The sequence below is a fragment of the Choloepus didactylus genome, chromosome 16 (genome assembly GCF_015220235.1).
Source record: "Choloepus didactylus isolate mChoDid1 chromosome 16, mChoDid1.pri, whole genome shotgun sequence".
Lineage (NCBI taxonomy): Eukaryota > Metazoa > Chordata > Mammalia > Pilosa > Megalonychidae > Choloepus > Choloepus didactylus.
Window position 1 is genome coordinate 30,007,914 of NC_051322.1, and position 19,522 is coordinate 30,027,435.

The window sequence follows — 19,522 nt, forward strand, 5'->3', positions numbered from 1 at the left end:
AAGTACTTGTGGGGAGACTTGAGCCAGGCCTGAAGGTTGGGGTTCTTGCTGTCAAGACTGAAGTTACTATCTGAGAGGGAGTTCTTGGGTATAAAGGGAAGGTGGAGCTTATCCACCACGTATTCCCAGGCTCTCCCACCTATCCACATTCAATCCTTTACCCCTGGGCTGGAGGGGTTGCCTCCCAGGAAGGGAGTGTTTTTCTGGGACGGGGTAGAAGAGAACCCTGGGAGGCCCAGGGGACAGAGTGAAGACCCTGCTCTGGGGAAGGGGCTGCTGTGGGAAGGGGAAAGAGGCACCGTAGTGGCTTGGGGCTGTGCACCCCAGAAAAACATGTTCTTTATCTTAATCCATTCCTGTGGGTGGGAGCTCATTTTAAATAGGATCCTTCTCCTTACAGAAAAGGCCACAGAAGAGAAAGCCTTGGGGAGCAGCCAGAGGCTGGACGTCAGTGGAACCTGGAAGGGAAAGAAGGTGCCGCCAAGTGCACTGCCAGGTGACAGAAAAGCCAGGGACCAAGGATCCTGACAGCCAGCCCCAAATGCCACCGTCTTCTGGGAGAAAGCATCGCCTTGCTAATGTTTTGATATTGGACTTCTCTGAGCTTCAAAACCAGGAGCCAATAAATTACCACTTTTTGTTGGCACTAAAGGCCAACATAAATTAGCTTTCCAAGGCTGAGTGTTCAGGGACACTTGACTCTCCAGCATAACCTCTGTTCTAATCCCCTATGTCATAATTTCCCCCTTTAAAAAGGGATATTTCATAGTCTATTAAATAAATCTTTTCGGCTCCACTGATCTGGAATAACATGCTTAGCGGTTTAAGGAGAAAGCGACCTTCCCTGCTCACCGAGCCCTCATCCAGTTGTCCTTGCACAAGCCCATTTTCTCACGAAACCCCGGTCTGTGCAGATGGCCGGGCCCCTCTCAGCACCTGCGCTGGGGATCCCAGTCCCATTTTTGGACCCTGCAAGTCCTTCCCCACACTCCGCACTGGGGGGTGCCATCTGCGATGAGACCATCCAAAGCGAACACACAGGCTACCAAATGGACACTACTCTCTCGATCACCTCAGAGACACTGCTTCACTCACAGAAACGAGCGCTCCTCCTCCTAGGTTCAGTTGCTAGGGAATTTGGGCTTTATGGGAGCTTTCCATGTGTCTGCCAGGAGAAAGGGAGAGAGGTCATCTTGGCCTACACACAAGCTGTCAAGAAGACAGAGTAGCCAGGAGATCGAAGAGCACACGGGCCGACCACAGCTTCCGTGCAAGCCCTTCCCGAGCTGGCCTTAAGTGTTCAACATCATAAACCCCTGGCCTCCTTTGGGACCTTGAATTAAACCACAAGCCTTAACAAACAATAGTAATTTGCTGAGCCCTCAATCAAACATTCAATGTTACTGAACTGTGAAACCACTGTTTTTATTTTTAAATAACATTGTGAAGCAGTTTACACGAGAATGAAAAGTATATGTTTTTCCAAAATCATTGTTCCATATCATCTAATTGTTAAAATTGAAGCTAAACAGCACCAATCCTCCTTTTGGTTTAGGTCCCTGGTTTGTGTGGCCTTCTGCCAAACTCATGCAAAGGTGCACCGGGCAGTTTCCAATGCGATGTGATGGAGGTCCTACAAATCACTCCGCCTGGAACAATCTCCACTGTTCCCTGTCCCAGTGTCACCAGTAGCCACCCTTTTTAGTTTAGGGTGCCTGCTTCAAATGCACATATGTCATCTGGCAGGACTTCTTAGCCAGTCGTGCTGCCAAACCGCAGCTCCAAGGCATCAAGCAAACACATCAGGAGCATCAGCTTTCTGTCCACAGACAAGCCATTTCATCTCTTTAGATCGGAGATCCTTAGCATTTAGTGAGAATCAGACTCACCTGGAAAGCTTGTTAAACCACCCCCAGAGGATCTGATTCAGTGGGTTTGAGATGGGACCTGAGACTCTGCATTTCTAACAAGTTCCCAGGTGATGCTGATGCCACCAGCCTGAGGACCACACTACAAAAATCACTGGACCTAGAAGTAGAAAGGGTTTAGGGCCTAATGGCAGGCCGGCCTAGCAGAAAGCTGACACTCACTCAAGTGATCCCCCAAACAAAAGAGAGTCTTTGGCTGCCCAAATTCCAAAGTCCCCTTTCTTTCTCTCCTGGCTACTTTCTGCCTCCTGCCTCCAGGAAAGGCAGATCTGCAAGCAGTCTCCTGGCAGCCCCCACAAGGATGCTACAGCAGGATGAGAGGCACTTCTTTCCCCCCAAAGTCTTGGTACTTCCTGAGGGGACATGTTCCTGCAGCCTATCAGGCTATCGGTGAGCTGCTCGGGCCCTTGCTCGCTCTCCTTGGGGCCCCTGACATTTCTTACAATTTACACAGCTCAGCAAAGATTTTTGTTTTTTTTTTTTCTCTTTGAGATAGTCTACTTCCTAATAGGATAAATTCAAAAGAAAACACACTCTGATCCTTCAGCTGCCTCTTCTCAGAGACAAACAGCAAGGAACTCATTAGTGGGCCTGCTGAGGAAGAACGCAGGCTGGGAAGCCACCCCTCAGGTAGGGTCACCTGGCTCACCCCTTGGCCATCATGCCAGGAGTTGGTTCCATACTTTGGTGGAGGGAAACTGGCATCTGGGTGTCTGTCTGGCATTACATGGCATCTATCTGGGCAAACAGTTCTGCCAGTGATGTAGCTCTTTGTACACTGGAAAGCACTCTGATATCCACATGTTCATCTGACTCTAACAAGAATTCTGTGAAATAACTGAACGGGAATAGCTCAGAGAAAGAACAGTGGGCATGGAGTCAAAACGTAGGCAGTGCACTCCCGGCTTAGCTGCTCATCGTGTGACCTTGAGTGTGTCTCTTCCCCTTTCTGTGCCTCAGTTTTCTCATCTGTGAAATGAAGGGAGGGAAAAGATGTCTGTGGAGTCCTTTTACAGAATGGTTCTTCTGGGAATAACTTCCCTGAGGTCATGCAATTAGCATGATGAGTACCAATAACATGTGGACCAATGTTTCCAGCGCTGCTTCTGTTGAGAGAGACCCTTGGAGCATCCCGCCGGGGCCACCCACCGCCCATCTCCCCAGGGGTGCGGGCTACAGGGACCTCAAGTCGCCCTCTGGACCTCGCAAAGACCAAGACCCCTGGAGGTGGTGTTTAGAGTGACCGTACCCAGAAAGTGGCTGAAACCCCAGTGCTGCCAGCTGCTGTTCAGAGAAGAGGCCATTTCCTTTGGTGTCTCCTTTACTCCACAAACATCAGAGGTACCTACCCTGTACCAGGCCCAGTGCTGAATGAGGGGATGTGGACGTGATGGAGACTTACTGACCAGCTTGAGCAAGTCAGGAGGAGAAGGGTAAGAACCAGGCTGCTGCCTGTTGCTGGCTGGGGCATGGGTGGCCAAAGGGCTGCATCCAGGCCTCCACTGGATTCGGAGCCTGCCCCTGGCATTGGCTGCATCAGCCTGGAGGAAGGAGTGACTTCTTTGTAACCCACACAAAGGTGCAGGCTGCAGCCCAGGAGAGCACAATCTTCTTCTTCAAAGGGAGACCAGGAGCCATAACAATTTAGGAGGGATTAAGTTCAGAGTGGTACACATGCATCCATGATCCTCCAGGCACACTGGGGAGAGCACATGTACACAAGCAGCCCCGACCGAGCCACTGGAGAGAAGAATTACGCGCTCCTTTTCAGAGAGTCAAAACCCTCTAACCACACAGAATCAACAAACCCAACAGGCCTCCTATCTGCACTGCGCTGGTAAATGACTTCTCTCCCATCTGTTCAAGACCGTCAACAAAATAAACTGAGGGCCACGTCGCAGGCACAGTGATCAGACTCCACAGGGGAACCAAGATGGGCAAGAGGCTGTCCTCAAGGAGCCAAAGCAACTCTCAGCCCGGAGAGGACAGAAGGCACAAGGCACAGATGCCAATAAGACCAAAGAGAGAACAATGTGTTGAAAGATACAGGTAACAGGATGGGGGAAAAGTGCCCTGAGAATTCAGAGGAAGGCAAGATTCATTCCAACCAGGGAATCTGGAAAGACTTCATGAAGGAAGTGGCACATGGAAAGCGCATCCGTGCAGATGTGAGAAGGCCCTGGTTCTAGGGCCCCTCTGCCACAGTCAGCCACGTAAGCCCGAGAAAGTCATTTCTCACCATTTAAAAAAGGGACCATTTGCCCTAAGCGCCACATGGCATTATGAGGATTAAATGAGAATTGATTTAAATGCACATTGGATAAATAAAAGCACCAAATATAAAGCCTTTTCGTCATCACTCAGGAAAGAGAGAACAGGAAGCTAAAAGCAGAATATACAAGGGAGGGAGCGGGGTGGGGGCATGTGGAGCCTGCCAAACACAGAGGAACAGGGCTGGTGGGAGCCCCCACTGGGCTGAAACCGGCTCCAATTATTTTTAACCTCCCATGGCTGATTTTATTGAAGATGGCCTGTTCAGAGTAAGTCAGAACATCCAAATTCCTCTGCATTGTGAAAACAAAAAAAATCCCAAGTGGAGAGGTGGTTTCCCCCTCCCCTCTGAAGAACTGGGTAACAAGGATAAGCACAGCCATTTAGGGTCCTGAGAGCCTCGGTATCCCCCTGACTCCCCACGGCTCCTAGTACTGGGCTTGGGCTCAGTGTGTGTTCAGCAAATGCTCATTAAATGAATGGAGTGAGTCATTACTGCTTTCCAAGGGACATTCACGGTCTGTTTTGATTCTAACCACAAGCCAATGGGGCAGACAGGGCATGTATCACCATCCCTTTCAGAAATGAGGAAACTGAGGCTCCCAGAGGGTGAGTGACGGGCCACATCCTAAACTGGCACCATCAGAAGGGCACCCAGACCTCCAACAATGTACCGTGTTGCTCCTTGCACTGCGCCACCTCCTAAGTTGTGACGCTACAACCAACCTTCACTGCAACAGATCCTCTTTGCTGACTCCACTGAAGGCCTACTACATGCTGCTCTAAGCACTTTCCCTCTAATACTTCACTCAACATCATCAGTTCTCAAGGGTGGTCCTATTATTACTTCCAAATGTACTGGTTCATTTAATTCCAACCCAGATGGTGTTTTTTTTTTTTTTTTTTTTATTTGTGTGTGTGTGTGCAACCCAGAAACAAGACTATCATGGATTCTCTCGTCTTTTTACAAAATAGGAACTGATTTGAGTCTAAAACCTTTGGTTGGAATGTTTGGAGTCACTGCTCCTTGGAAGGAGAGAAATAGCATCAGGTAGACACAGAGGGCCACTGTGCTTTTTCTTTTTTACCATGGATATTCCTATTGACAGACCCGCTGTTGGTTTTGAAAGACGGCCTGGCTGCTGAAGAAGGGGCAGAAGGCAAGCTCTGGTTAATGCAGGTAAGTAATTTGTGGCATCAAAAAGTAAAAAACACCTAAGCTGGTTTGGGGAATCTGAAATCTGGGCAAGGATCCCTGCCTCCCCTCCCCCAGCAGTGGCCCCAGCAGCTCGGTGCACTTCTCCATCCCCCAACCTTTAGGCCACAGGCAAACAGGGTAGCGAGAGAGACGGGAGAAGTGGGCTCTGGAGGAGGAGCCAAAGCATGTTCAAGGTCTGGGCCACCCTCCTCTTTCATGACCTGCTCTCAGTCTGTGGCTGAGAGTTTATAGGGGACATCATCATTCAATTTTAAAAATTCATGATCCAAAGGTCTTGGCAGGAGGCTGGAAATGCCCCCACCCCCAGCCCTGCTGGGGGACACCTGGTGACCTGTACTTAGGCTGAGGTGCTGAGAGGCTCCCCTAAAGTGGCAGAAACCTGGGAGAGAAGAACAGGATGCTTGCAGACTTCCAGGTCCCAAAGAGAGCAGAGGATCAGCTAAGAAGTTATGGTGTGGGGCCTTGAGAACGAATGCCAGAGCCTCCACCATGGTGCCCCGGTGGGCTCTGACCTCTGCAGCCCGAGAAGCATGTAGCATCCACCTGTGAGATCTGGGTGGTACTGTGCTGGCTCCCCCAACTGCAGCATCACGGTGAGGGGTTACAGCATCACGGGACCTGGGAGAGCCGAGCCGTTAGCTGGACAACGTAGGTGTCAGTCAATCAGATCAACCATTCGTGTCCACAGTCCACCCACCCTGATGGGAGGAGGAGGTGGACCTGGCTTCAGGCCCTACCCCAGAGCAGGGGAAGCCTCCCAGGGGTGTCCCGAGCAGACAGCAGGAGGTGAGATGGCTATGTGGACAGCAGGAGGTAAAAGAGGGTCAAATTCAGCAACCACACAATTTTAAACCACGGAGTTAGAGCGGGAAGGCATCCTGGAGGTCACCTAGCCCACACCCGTCCCGACTTGGATGGCCCAGAGCCACTGGCAGTGGCCACGTGGTAGAACCGAGATGAAGAATCAGAAACCACCCCCCAACAACCACGGTTCGGGCTAGCAATTTTCCCCAGCCTCCCCCAAATGCTGACCTTGATCCCGATTCCCACGGAGTGAGGGTTACTCTCAAAGACAGTGGACATTCCTGAGAAGTCCACGGACCACCCGCAGCAGCCAGACATACCTTGTGCGAATAGTGCTGGTCAACGATCCGTGCCAACCCGAAATCCCCGATCTTGAGCACCAGGTCCTCGGTGCTGATGAAGATGTTGGCGGGCTTCAGGTCCCTGTGCAGCACGTTGGCCGAGTGGATGTACTTGAGCCCGCGGAGCAGCTGGTACATGAACAGCTTGGCGTGCTCCTCTGTCAGTGTGCCCTGCTCCAGCAGGTGTGCCAGGTCCGTCTCCATGTACTCCTGGACGATGTAGGCCACGCTGAACTTGAACAGCTCGCCCTGCAGGTCGGCGCCCTTGGGCCCCAGCACCTCGTGCACCTTCACGATGTTGTCGTGGTCCAGACGCCGGATGATCTTGATCTCCCTGAGCGCGTGCTTCATGCTGCGGGCGTCGCTCAGGGCGAGCTTCTTCACGGCCACCTTCCGGCAGGCCCTGCTGTCCACGGCTGACAGCACCAGCCCGTTGACGCCAAAGCCCAGGGGTTGGAAGTTGACAAAGCGCCCACCTAGGTCGTACCCGTAGACACTGGCGATGCACCCGCCCTTCTCGGCCATTGTCGGCTCAGTGGTCTGGGGCTGCCTGCGTGATGAAAGGGCGGTCAGGAAAGGCCGAATCCCAGCTAGTGGCTTCCTCAACACACCTCATTCTGTCGAGGCCTGAAGTGGAGGGATGGTTTTTCTCCTGGTGAAGTCACTGCCACCAGTTCTCTGGAGACAAGAGTGGCATATGTCCGTGCTTGCTGGGCTGCAGAAGCCGGAGCTCAGACCATTTTCTTAACCTGCATCGGGAGGGCTGTCCACCAGCTCCTATGTATCCTGGGCCCTCCTTGAAGCCTGGAATGGCTCATGGTTCTTTCAAATATAGCATCATGGAAAGAAAAAGAAGTATCACTATCTAGGTGAACACAGAGTTTCCTATAATAATGGACCTCAAAGTAAAAGATGCAAAACTCTTCACACTTAAATCCTTTGTTAAAAGAGGTTCCTTTGGGCTGAATGCAGGAGCTGTTTATTGAACTGTGTTCCTTTACCTTAAGATGGTCCAAAGCTCAGTTGCACCCAGCCTCCTGCTGCTTGCGAGCCTCTCTGCACCCCAGGCAGCATAAAGGGACACTGGCAATGGATTCTGAAGGCTCCTCGGGGCTTCTTTCTACCTCTCCCAGCTCAACTCCCCTTTCTACCAGCTCACCTTAGATTCTGAGAGCCAAACCAGTCCAGTGAACATAGGTGAAGAAAGCTGGGGAAACTCAAGCACTTCTCATGAGTTCCATGCCAAGCTGCACCTGAAGTCCCAAATCCAAGGGCAGCTCAGCTGCCAGGCCAGGCTCCGCCAGAGGCTTCAGATGTAGGCAGCATTGTCTCTCACCTCCTTATCCATGCCACCTCGATGGAGACCGTGATCCGCTGGACCCAGAGAAGTCGCAAGAACGTGGCATCTTTCTGACTGAGTCTCCCTCCCTGTCAACAAAATAATGTTGGGTAAATTTCCACACTCCGGCTTCCAACACCTTCCCACTTGTATATCTTTTGTTAACCGGCCCAAGCGTTATGTGATCTGTCCAGCCAGCTGAAACCCTGCTTGCTCAGGGGAGGCCGGGCTTTGCACTGCCTGGCCACCCCTGCGGTGTGCAGCACTCCCCTGGAAGGGAGAGAAGATGGATTGATTTGATAAAACCATCAACCGATGTGCCTATTGTGTACATGCCCACTCCCCCAAGGTTAACACACCAACTACAGGTTGGGAGGTATCAGCTCTGACCTGTGTGAAACTCATTCATTATGCTCTCCAAACACACATCAGTACTTGCTAGGAAGGGTTGGAGTTAAAAATAACTAGATGCAGGCAGAAAATAAAGGATCAATAGTCTGATGTTTCCACTTGGGCCCCTTTTCTTCTTTCTTTTGCAAATGTTTTGAAAATTTTAAGAGAGAATTTGCCATGGACTGAGATTTAATTATATCTGTATCTCTTGCTTTCCACGTAGGTGGCATAAGCACACATACCAAATTACAAGAAATTATACTGCCACCCATAAAAAAGGGGCTCTGCCCAGCCAACCAGGGCACAGACTTCCCAGCACCACCAAGGGCTGGTTGGCGAGCTGTCCTCCTTTTGGTGAACGGGGCACAGCTCTGCAAAGCAGTGGGTCAGATCAAAGTCTGACTGTCCACCTGGTGGATGCCAACTCCAATTATAGGTATAGGACTCAAGTGAGGGGAAAACCCTGCAACGCTGGCAACGTAAATTCAGAATTAATTTGAAGAACTTCTGAAGTAAAGGCAATATCACAGCTTCTAAGAGAGTCGCAGGTTTTCTAGGTTCACATAGCGCACAGACACAAAAAGAAAGAACGCAGCATTCAATCAAAGGAGGGAATCTGGCCTGGCTCCTTCTTGATTCTCATCACACTGCAGAGCCGCCTATAGGGACACTTTAATATCTGAACTCTAGACAACTCTTCAAACGATAAATGAAGCGAAACAACAGTCAACTCCGTGCTCTGAAATTAAGGGGGCAAATGAGAGGGCATGGATGATCTGAACTAGCAAATAATCAGATCCTCTCTAAAGACTTCTAATGGAAAGAAATTTGCCAAGGGTCTGTAAAACAGTAATTGCTCAACAGGTGTTACCTGTTGTGGCTGTTGCTAAAAATACCCTTACATTTCAATGAGACATACCTACTACATCGATTCTTCAGCAGTTCTACTTGGCATGATTTTTAGCAGCAGCAAAATAATCATAGCCATACAGAATTTCAGAATGGGAAGCAATCTCAGAGGTGAAGCCAGTGGTTTGTAACTGAGGACTGCAGTGGCTTCCTTGGCTCATTTGACTGGGAGTCACCACTGGGCTTTAACCGGCAGGGGCAGGTTTGCTGAAGTCCTGCTGAGCGTTCCCATTAGCGGAGAATTGATTCCCTCCCCAGTACCGACAACATCTCCACGGAGAAACACTGATGCTGGGCCACCTCTGACTTAGCAGATGAGGCTTCTGAGGCTCCTAGAGCACCAGCTCAGCGTTTTCAGCACAGAAGGTGTCAAGAAACCCTTGATGGATGAATAAATGCCCACCACCCACTCTGAGGACACCAGCCAGTTAGAGAGAATGCTGGGAGCAGGCACTGAGCCAGGGTTGCAAGGCTGTGGCCGAGGGCCACCGGCACATCTTACTCAGGGGACCAGAGGAGTCGCCCTGTTCCCCGGCCATCCCTCCTCTAGCTCCTGCAGCCAAGGTCAGGGGAGGCAGTTACTTATTTCATGAGAAGGGATGCTTGACCCTTCTTCCTTTCCCAGCTCCTGCTGGGTTGTAAACAGAGCTGGGAATGGGCACCTAAGCTGAGAGCTGGACTTGCTCAAGATAAGCTGTGAATAATTAAGAAGAGGTTTATTTATTTAAAAACTCTTTCCTTTTCCTTGCACACGACGGAGAGACCCTCTCCCCTATGTGTGCATCAGCGGTCTCTGCAACACACCGTCAGCTCTGATGGGCAGGTGCCGTGTCACCTTGGGAAGGCTCGGCTCCAGCCACTCCACCTTCCTCCGGGGCCTCTCAGTATAGTCCTGCCCGGCTGCCTGCTTGCACCTCCCAGTGCCTGAAATGCTCTCCTGCTTCCTCCCTTCTCGCAGGGACCCCTGCCCTCCATTCAGAATCCAGATGAATTCCTCTTTGAAGCATCTCCACCACCCCAGCTCCTTTTCTAAACCCCTGTGGCATTTGCACGTAGACTTTACTGGACATTTACCATCTGCTATATAACCTGGGATGCTTAACTTCTTACATGAGTGCATCTCCCCTGCAGACTTCAAGCTTCTCAACTCCAGGGCACCAAGAAAGCACTTAGAAAATAACTGGGCACCAGAAGGACCTGAGTAGCTGTGAAGCCCACGTTTCCTGACCGGGCCAGCCTCCCCTGACTGTCCTTGTGGTTCTAAAGCAGCTTGTCCAGGATGCCTCTTCTCACAACTCAGACAAACTGGTATTTTCGAGTTTCAACCATCTTAGAATTATCTTCGGCTCAGATGCTGCCTGTCTTAGAATTTCAACACTTGAACCAGACAACCCTCGTAGGACCGTTTCTGTTTCCATTGGAATTCAATGTTACACCTCTCTTCTCAAACCTCGTTTTCTGCATTTCTTTCCCTAGTTCCTCTATAATTTCTATTGTAAACCCTTTGCCTTTCTCCACAGCTGGAGTGATGAAGAAACACTGAGTGTCTAAGAAATCTCAGATGAATGGTTCATTTCTTGTGTGATACGCTGAGGGCCCTGGGCCCTGGGTCTCTCCCATTGGGCCTGGGGAGGGGCAGGCCTGGCTTCTGGATGTGCGCATCTGGGCAGAGGAGGGCCACAGTTGCTCTGGGTGTGATGCAGCCTCTTGGGGCAAAGCACAGCCATCCTGCAGGTGCAGAGCTGGTCCGAATCACAGCTGTGACTTCCAGCCCAGGGAGTTAACATTCACTGTGCGAGAAGGAAAGGTCACTGGTTCAGCTGTGCTCAAATGACACCCAGCAAGAAGAATGCATGTAGATCTTGCAAGGGCAGCCCAGGCTCCCACGATTCCTTGGTTAGCCTTGTAATAAACAACAGGAAGGGAAATCTCTATCCCCCGGGACTCCTAACAATGGCGATTGATCCCTGCATCTGATTTCACAACAACATCTTATTTGAGGCCAATTAAGTATTCCCTCGCTTATCCAGCCTTTTTATATGTGGAGGCAACACAGGGCCGAGATGGTGTGTGCCAACTGTCCCTTTTTGGGATTCCTGGGGCTGTGTTTTACAAATCTGCTTTGGAAAGTCTAAATTTAGCCTCACTGCCCCTGCCTCCTCAGATCTTCCCAAGCCTCATGCTACTGACTTTCGGCAGGAGCTGTGGCCCCCAGCGAGGTGCTGACATTTCACAGGCACTGCTTTCTTCCCTCTCCTGAACACCTAAGGATGGAAGGAAATCCTTCTAGGCGGAGCTGTTTACAGCTGATCAGGCTGCGCGCTGCACAGTTCTAGGAGGTGTCATTCACATCACGGTCAGGTCTGTCTGATGTCTAAGCTCATGACCCTAACTGCAGTAGGCTATGTGAATGGAATCCTCTGGGCTAGGGGTAAGCAAACTTTTACTCCAAAGGGCCCAAGGGTAAATAATTTAGGCTTTGCAGTCTCTGTCACAACCACTCAACTCTGTCACTGTAGCGCAAAATCAGCCATAGACAATATGTAAATGTGGGCGCGGATGTGTTTCGATAGAACTTCATTTACAAAAATAGGCGGTGGACAGCTGTACGTTGCTGACCCCTGCTCTGGACCGTGCAGTGTACATCCCACAGCCTGCTCACAAGGAGGCACTGAAGGCCCCTTTCCAACTCTTCCTGTATGTCTGCTCCTTTCTGGACTCAGTCCTCCTGTGGCCCCTCACTGGGGCTCCAGCACAGGCTAGAAAGCTCATCTGTAGGTTTCACACCCTCAGGGCCCAGTTCTCTGCTTCCCAACAACTAGCTAATCTGATCTAAAGATCCCTTCCAGCTCTGTGATTATACAGTACACAAGTGAGCCCCCACTCCCAAATCCCACCCGCACTTTAACAGATTCTTCTGGAGAGACAACAAAGATGATGAAAGCGGTGTAAGTGCATGTACTGAGAGCTCACCATGTGCCAAGGGCTTTGCCTGATTATTCCAGTTGGGTCTCACAACCACTCCACGAGGTTGATGTCATCTCATGGAGCTCACAGGAAGAAGGGACTTGCCCCAAGGTATACCACTGGCAGGCAAGAATCTGAGATCTGAATTCAGGTCTGTCTGACTCCAAAGCCCAAGTTCCTCATCATCGCGACACTTGATTTTAGCCCACATGAGTGATTCTCACCATGAACCCTCAGGCCTAGCAAAGGGAAAGGTGGGGTAGACTCACCACCTGGCCCATCTCTAATTAAAGCAAGAGGCAGCCACCTCTTCAGCCTGTGTACAACCCCCATGTGGGGATCACTGTTAGTAAGTCCGTTTTACAGCACAAGAAACGGAGACCTAGAAATTGGAGAAGAGATTAACAGCAGAGAAAAAAAAAGTCTCAAAATCAAGCAACCATAAGCCCCATCTTCCAACCAGCCCTTCTGGTCTCAAACGGTCCGCCTGGCTATGCTGGAGCCCATCGTATCAGGGTCAGGCCACCCCAGAGGAGGGCTGAGCGTCCGCCCAGCTGGCTGACGCGCAGGGGTCCTGACTAGCCTATTGAGGCTGGAACGCTGGTCGCTTGCCCAGAACCCATTCCCCTCTCTTCCCTCACAACAGAACCCAGATCTGGCTCAGCCATCACACAGCTGAGTCAAACTCCATGGATGTTTTATGACTGGTTAAACCAGGGTTTCTCTACCCCAGCACTATTGACAGTTGGACCAGATAATTCTCTGTGTGGGATTAAGCTGTGCATTGTCAGATGTACAGGAGCATCCCTGACCTGTACCCACTAAATGCCAACAGCCCCCCAAGCTTTGACAGTCAAAAACGTCCCCAAATGTTGTCAACAATCCCAATGCAGGGATAGATGGGCACAAAATCATCCTTGATTGAGAACCACTGGTCTAAATAATCAGTTTTCAATGGGGGCGGTATTGACATTTGAGCAGAACAATGATTTGTTTTGTGGGACTATCCTGTGCAGGATTGCTGAAAGTTTAGCAACCCTGGCACTCACCCACTAAATGCCAACAGCACTCCTTGGTCCCAAGACAGCCTCACGCATTTCCACAATCTCAGAGGGGTATGGCTCTCCCACACCCATCCCTGTTGAGAACCATGCAGGTATAAGCCCATTCTCCCTTGGCAATGATTAATTTAGGGGTCCTTATATGAGCCAGTTCTGTAAATAAGTCCTCTGGGGGGCCTCTGGGACAAATGTTCCTCCCCAAGCAAGAAGAAATCCTGCTTCCTGTCGCTGGATGATGTTGTGGGAGGAAGTGGTGGTGTTGGTGCTGCAGCAGCCATCTTGAGACCATGTGGAGACAAGCCAGGGGCCAGAGGCCAGCACTCTGGAGTTGGCAGAGAGGACCCATGCAGCGAGCACTGCCGAGCCAAGCCTGGAACTGCCTCTCTCCAGTTTTTTTTTTGCCAAGCGAGATAATCAAGACTCATTGTTTTTAAAGACATTTTTAGTTTAGGTTTCTTTCTTTCTTTCTTTTCTAACCTGCAGCTAAATTGACCTAACTAACTGACAGCAACTAGCTAGGTACCTGGTTGGTCTAAGCTGGAAATAAACAGATATAAAATACACAGCTCTTGACCTCAGGGAGCTAATATTCATATTTGGAGAGAGGAACCACAACAACAATTACAAAACCAATGTAAGAACATTTAGGGGCTAAACTGCTTGTCGTGTGGTAGGAATCAGGACTAGTCAGACCCGACAGAGAAGGCTCTTTGAGGATGTGGGAGCTTCTAAGAGGACTGTGATGCTCCTGCCTCCTGCTGCTCACGCCCCTGGTAATCCCGTCCTCCGGGGTGTCTGCAGGACTTACTGACTTGCTTTTAATCACCAGAATCTGGCAAAAGTAATGGGAGGTCACTTCTGAGATTCAATTATAAAGAGACTGCAGCTGGCATCTCAGGTGATCACTCTCTCTCACGGAAGCCAGCAGGCACGTCATGAAGAAGCTCCGTGGGGAGGCCCATGTGAGCTTGGAAGCGGATCTCCCCCAAACCGAACCCTGAGGTGACTGCAGCTTCACAAGAGATCTTGAGTCAGCGGCTCGCAGCTAAATCCAGATCCACAGAAGCTGTGAGACAATAAATGCCCGTTTGAAATTTGGGGTTAATTTGTTATACAGCAATACTGAACCACTGGAGAGAAGGGACTTGGGGACCAGCAGTTCCTGAACTTTCCAAGACAGAAAAGAGGCAAACTTGACTGGAGACCTTGAAAACTCCACCTGGGACCTGGGCTTACTTGGCTGGGACCTCATCAGATTCCAGAGCCAGACAGAACGTTGGTGAGGGCAGGACCCTTACCTCCCCCTTTTCATGGATGGAGCCCTAGGATCGAGCCCAGCATCTGGCATACCGTAGGGACACAATACATATCTGTTGACAAAAGAATGGCAACATGTCTGCAGAAACATTTTACTTTTGACAAAGTACAACCAAATGGAAAGACAAATGAAAAATGTGTCCCTGAGGCCCAGAACAGAAATCTTTTGGAATTTCTCCAGGGTGGATGGGGAGTGAAGGACTGGGTTGCATAGGTATGTCATACAGACCCCAAAAGAGCATGATGTCAGGAAGGTGTTTCCTCTCCAAATGAAGAGTTGCTGATCCCAGGGCAGGAACGATTCTGTCAACTCTGACTTTTAATTCGGGGACCCAACTGGGTCTCAGTCTTGGAGACAGCAGTGGTGCTCCCAGGAATTATGAGAAACTTCTCTTCTAGACCTCCCAGCTTTTGAAATTAAGGACCACTCACTCCACCCGGGAGGCGGGCAGGCTGGTGCAGTCCTCATAAAGTGACCTGCCTGGGCCCAGGCAGCCCCTTTCCTTTGTGGAAACAAAGGTGCCAGGTGGCTGCTCCCAATGTCGCCACCCGTCACGCCAACCTCCGGTGGCATTTCCCATCCCTGCGCTTCTCTCACTCCTGGTTCCATTCCCAGATGAGGTCCTGGGCTAACCTGGCACCCCCGCAGCCACCAGCACACCAACTGACCCAAGAGGAAAGCACTGCTTCGACTGAAATAAACACGCTGCCAGCAGGAGAGCCACTGGCCAGCACCGAGCCCCGGGCCAGGTCACAGGCGAGCATCAGCCTCCTCAGGTGTGCGGGCCTGCAATGGCCATACACGTCGGGACACCCCGCTTTGGCTAAAGCCACCCACCCCGGCGAGGCAGTGACCCCTCCTATCCTAGCTTGCTTCCCTTGTGAGCCCGGGGTTTCCTGGAGACCGTGCCTGGGGGTGCCACCCAGTAAGAAACAGGACGGGACTCCCTAATCCCTGTTGCCTTTCCCTCTCTGAATCGGGGTTACAGGAGAGGCTTCTGAGGATTGGAAGAAAAAAGTTAGGACAGGGCCCATCAGACCCTGGGGTCACCTCCTTCCCCAAGAGCCAACTCCAGGAGCTGCCAGACTTTGTTCTGCTTTTTCTTCTGAAAATTACGTAACCAGTCAGGAAGAACAAAGACTTTACAGGCCTCCCAACGATACAAAAATAGCGTGGAGAGAAATTCCAGGCTGCCTCAGTGCTGCATCCCCACATCAGGCAAAGCTGGGGAAGGGGGAGCAGCGTGGGTCCCTGCATCCGAAGTTTCCATTCTAGTCACCACGGAAACCGCAGGGACTTCCCAGAGGCAGCTTTGGAGGCTCCAGGCTGCGTGTCCGGCTCCTGGTTCAAGCGTCCATGAGGGCAGGTGTGCACGCCGATGTTCAGATCCTTCCGATTTTAAACAACTTCTGCAACATCTGACCTTTTCAGATACAAGGGGAAACTCCTCGTTCTCTTGGTTTAAGGAAGGAAGCCAAGGATAGCAAAAGCGTTTGGCCTCTTTCAAAACCTAACTCAGTAAAATTATGTTATCTGTGGTTAAATAAGGTGAGGCCCTGTGTGGGGGCTTGCTGTGTTGGGCTGTTTTTTGCAGAAGGCAAAGATCAGAGCCAGGTCCAAAGCTGCTCAGAGCCAGAGCCTGCATCTTTAATTCTGCACTTGCTTTAGCACGGACTGAGTGGGTGCCCACCCATGTGTCGTCCCTGAATTTGGAGATTACTGTCTGTGAGGCCAAATTTAATAACCCATCGTGGGAAGGAAGGCAAAAAGTCCCTACCTCTTGAGGAACTCACTGTTCAGACCTGACGTTTCCTGCCAAACTTCAGGCCCTTAAGTGGGACCACTTACTCCCACCTGCAGAGTCAGCCCATAGCAGGAAAGCTTTAAGATTCCAGGTTTGTAACTAAAGAATTCAGCATTAAGTCATCTTGCTTTGTGACCAGAAACAGCAAATATGTATCATATGTACTACTACTGTCACATTTGGCACCCATGGGAGACACTGCTAATAAATCATCACCCTCTCTTTCCTGATAAGCCCGGAAATCAGAGCCCGTCTCAAATAAAACTCCAGAGAGCACCTACCAATTGCCTGCCTATTTGCTTCTGTGGGTTTGCCTCCCTTACCTCATGTTCCCACTGCTACAGCTGGGCTCTTCCCTTGGTCCTCAAACCAATCCCCTGCCTCGTTCCCCAGGCACATGGTCCAACTCAGCCGGAATCCACCAAGGACCTCGCACGAGCCAGGCACCACCACATTCATTCAACGACAGCTGAGTCGAAGTTTCTAATGCTGCTGTGAGTCAGGTGTGACCATCCCCGTGCAATGAATGAACAGAGCACCGTGTCTGGGACACAGTAGGGTCTCTGTGGGTACCTGCTTTTCTTCTCTTCCTTCTCCTGAAGTGCAGAAAACCCAAGTGACCTCCTCGAGGTCATAACCTAGAAAGTGATAGTGCTTGGGTCCACCTCCAGGCTTCATTCGAACTCTAGCATGCTCTCCGCTGTACCCTGCTGTGGCATATCCTTCCTGCTATGGAGCCCCCCTTATCCCTCTGGTACCTGAGTGCTTGCTTTCATTTTTCTAGTCTTCCCAGTTCCTTGGAGAAGAAGGGTTTACTTTGCTCCCTTAAGTCATCTTGGAAACTGATGTCCTTTCTCAACATCTCCAGCCTCATCTCGTGCTCACCAGCCAGGCAAGACCTCCTTCAGTCCACTGAAAATGTCAGGTCTTTCCTGCCTCTGGGCCCTCACATTAGCTCTTCCTTTTGTCAGGAAAACCTCCCCTCCTCCTCACCTGGCTAACCCTTACCCATCCTTTAGGTCTATGTTTAAGTGTCCCTTTCTTCAGGAAGCCTTCCCTGATGCCTCCTTTGCTTCCCGGACTAGCTGATCTGTTCCAGCTTGCCCCACTCCTCCCCATCCCATGCGCTCTCTCCTTTCTGTTTCAGCTTTAATTGCTTGTCCCAGTGTTGGACTGGATGCTCCATGAAGACAGGAACTCCTTCCCTCGTGCACATCACTCTGTTCCCAGTGCCTAATTCCTAACCTACTCAGCAATAATTAATAATAAATATTTGGGCAGAACAAATGAACAGATGCCCCACACTCCAGGCCATCATTTTCAAACTCACGTTGGTAATAATCACTTCTCTTCTCCCCATGAGAAATGTCAGCCAGCTGCACGACTTGCACAAGTCTTGTCTGGTTCGAATCCTGGACTCAATCCCTTTAAATTCCATAGAGTTCTTCCTTTCACCGAGCCCTGCTTCTCACCAGGCACCCGGCCCACTACCCAGCTAATGCATGCTTCCGCCTACCTCCTGCTATTCTCGGGGAGGCTAATCATTTACAGGGGTTGTGCTCAGAGGTAAAAAGAAATTACTCGTGGAGCAGGAAAAATGCTCTCTTCTTGCAATTGCATCTCTGTTTACAAACGACAGAATGCGTATTTCAGTAGTTCAGGTGACATCAACAATCCCTGGACCTCGTGGAGTTGTCACAGCCAAGGAGGAAAGCCGCGAGCTGGGAGCCAGGAAGCCTGGGTTCCAGTCCTGCCCCTATCTGTGCCGTCTCCACAAGGAGCCACATCTCTGTGAGGTGGGAATGACCACACGGCCCCACCTACTTATGGGGATAAGAACAGAGGCCCACGATATGGATATACTTTCAAAAGTAAAACACATAAGCTGGGAATAGTCTTGCTGACTACGACCCAATAATATTAATGTTAACAAGCTCCATGGTGACGGAGCTCATTAACTGGGCTCTAGGGGGTTGGAAACATCACCCCTCTTCTCCCTTGGGCACATCTCTTCACACACCTTCAATACGAATTTGGAGACTTTGGTGGGGGGGACAGGCTCGTGGGTGGGGATCTTAGGCTGATATGCCTTGTCCTCTCCCGTGACCCAGGGCACACACCGAGACCAGCAGCCAGGGACGGGGTGCTAGGAATACGACGACTCACCACCCAGCTAGCCAAGGCCATGCTGGTGATCTCCAGCTCTATTCCTCCGGATGAATTCTGCCACCACGTGTGCGACACCCTCCCTTCTGCTCTCCTCCAGGGAGGCTATTAGACCCTGAGTGATTCTATCGTAGGAGCCCAGCCCACTGGAGAGGAAACATGGGTTGCTGCGACCTCGCTCTCTCCTTTTGCTCCTTCCTCTAGCAGGAGAGAAACCAGGGAATCGCACTGGGCTCTTAGGAACAACAAATCCCCTGCCAAGTTATCATGAATTCCATCCACACACTAATAAGCCTTGGAAGTCCTCATGACCAGGGCCCAGGACGCTAGATGTGGCCGTCAAACTCCACAGGGGTACAGGGAAGGTGGCAGGAGGGAAATGATCGGCCTTCAGATTGTTAGTTTGCAGGAGGGGGAAGATAAGGCAGGTGCAGGGGCTCCACTGCCCGGCAAGGGTGTCAAGGACAGCTGGGAAAGAAAGCCAGGGAAGCAGTAGGGAGAGAGGAGCCAGGGAGGTGGGTGCCGGGCGGATGAACCCCCCACCCCTGCTTCTTAGACAACTGAGACAAAGCGCAGGAGTCTGAACAGCGATACTAGGTTTCCCTCCAGCTGGCACGTGCACTCTGGGTTTTGATTTCATTTAGAGAAAGGTGACCATCCTGCTCTCCTAGGATCACAGTAGTACAGGTAAATTTATGCTAATTACAGTATGAACCAAAGCTCTCTCTGTTGACAGATGAGGAAACTGAGGCCCAGAAAAGGGAAGTGATTCTTTCAAGGTCACGCAGAGGGGCAGAGACCAGACTCTGTAGAGTCGCCAGGCTTCCCTGGGAGCCGACCCATCCAGGCCTCTCTGGGATCTCCAGATGATCTCGTGGATCCCCGTGGAGGGACACCCTGACCCGGCTGGCACAGAGCTATGCACGGCAGCGATGGCTTCACTGCAAAGGAGCAGCTCCTCCTCCTCAAATCATTAAGTGTTTATTCTGTGTCAGGAAATAA

At 50.9% G+C, this 19,522-nt stretch overlaps 1 protein-coding gene across 3 annotated transcripts in view; it reads right to left on the reverse strand.

The window, feature by feature from the left end:
* MAPK4 (mitogen-activated protein kinase 4) overlaps nucleotides 1–19,522 on the reverse strand; it is a 159,456-nt gene that overhangs the window by 57,786 nt on the left and 82,148 nt on the right. For all 3 annotated transcript variants that reach the window (XM_037806191.1, XM_037806190.1, XM_037806192.1), the window contains exon 2: nucleotides 6,543–7,991. In XM_037806191.1, the coding sequence (XP_037662119.1) occupies nucleotides 6,543–7,088 (546 nt within the window). In that variant the 5' untranslated portion in view covers nucleotides 7,089–7,991. The remainder of the gene's footprint in view (nucleotides 1–6,542; nucleotides 7,992–19,522) is intronic.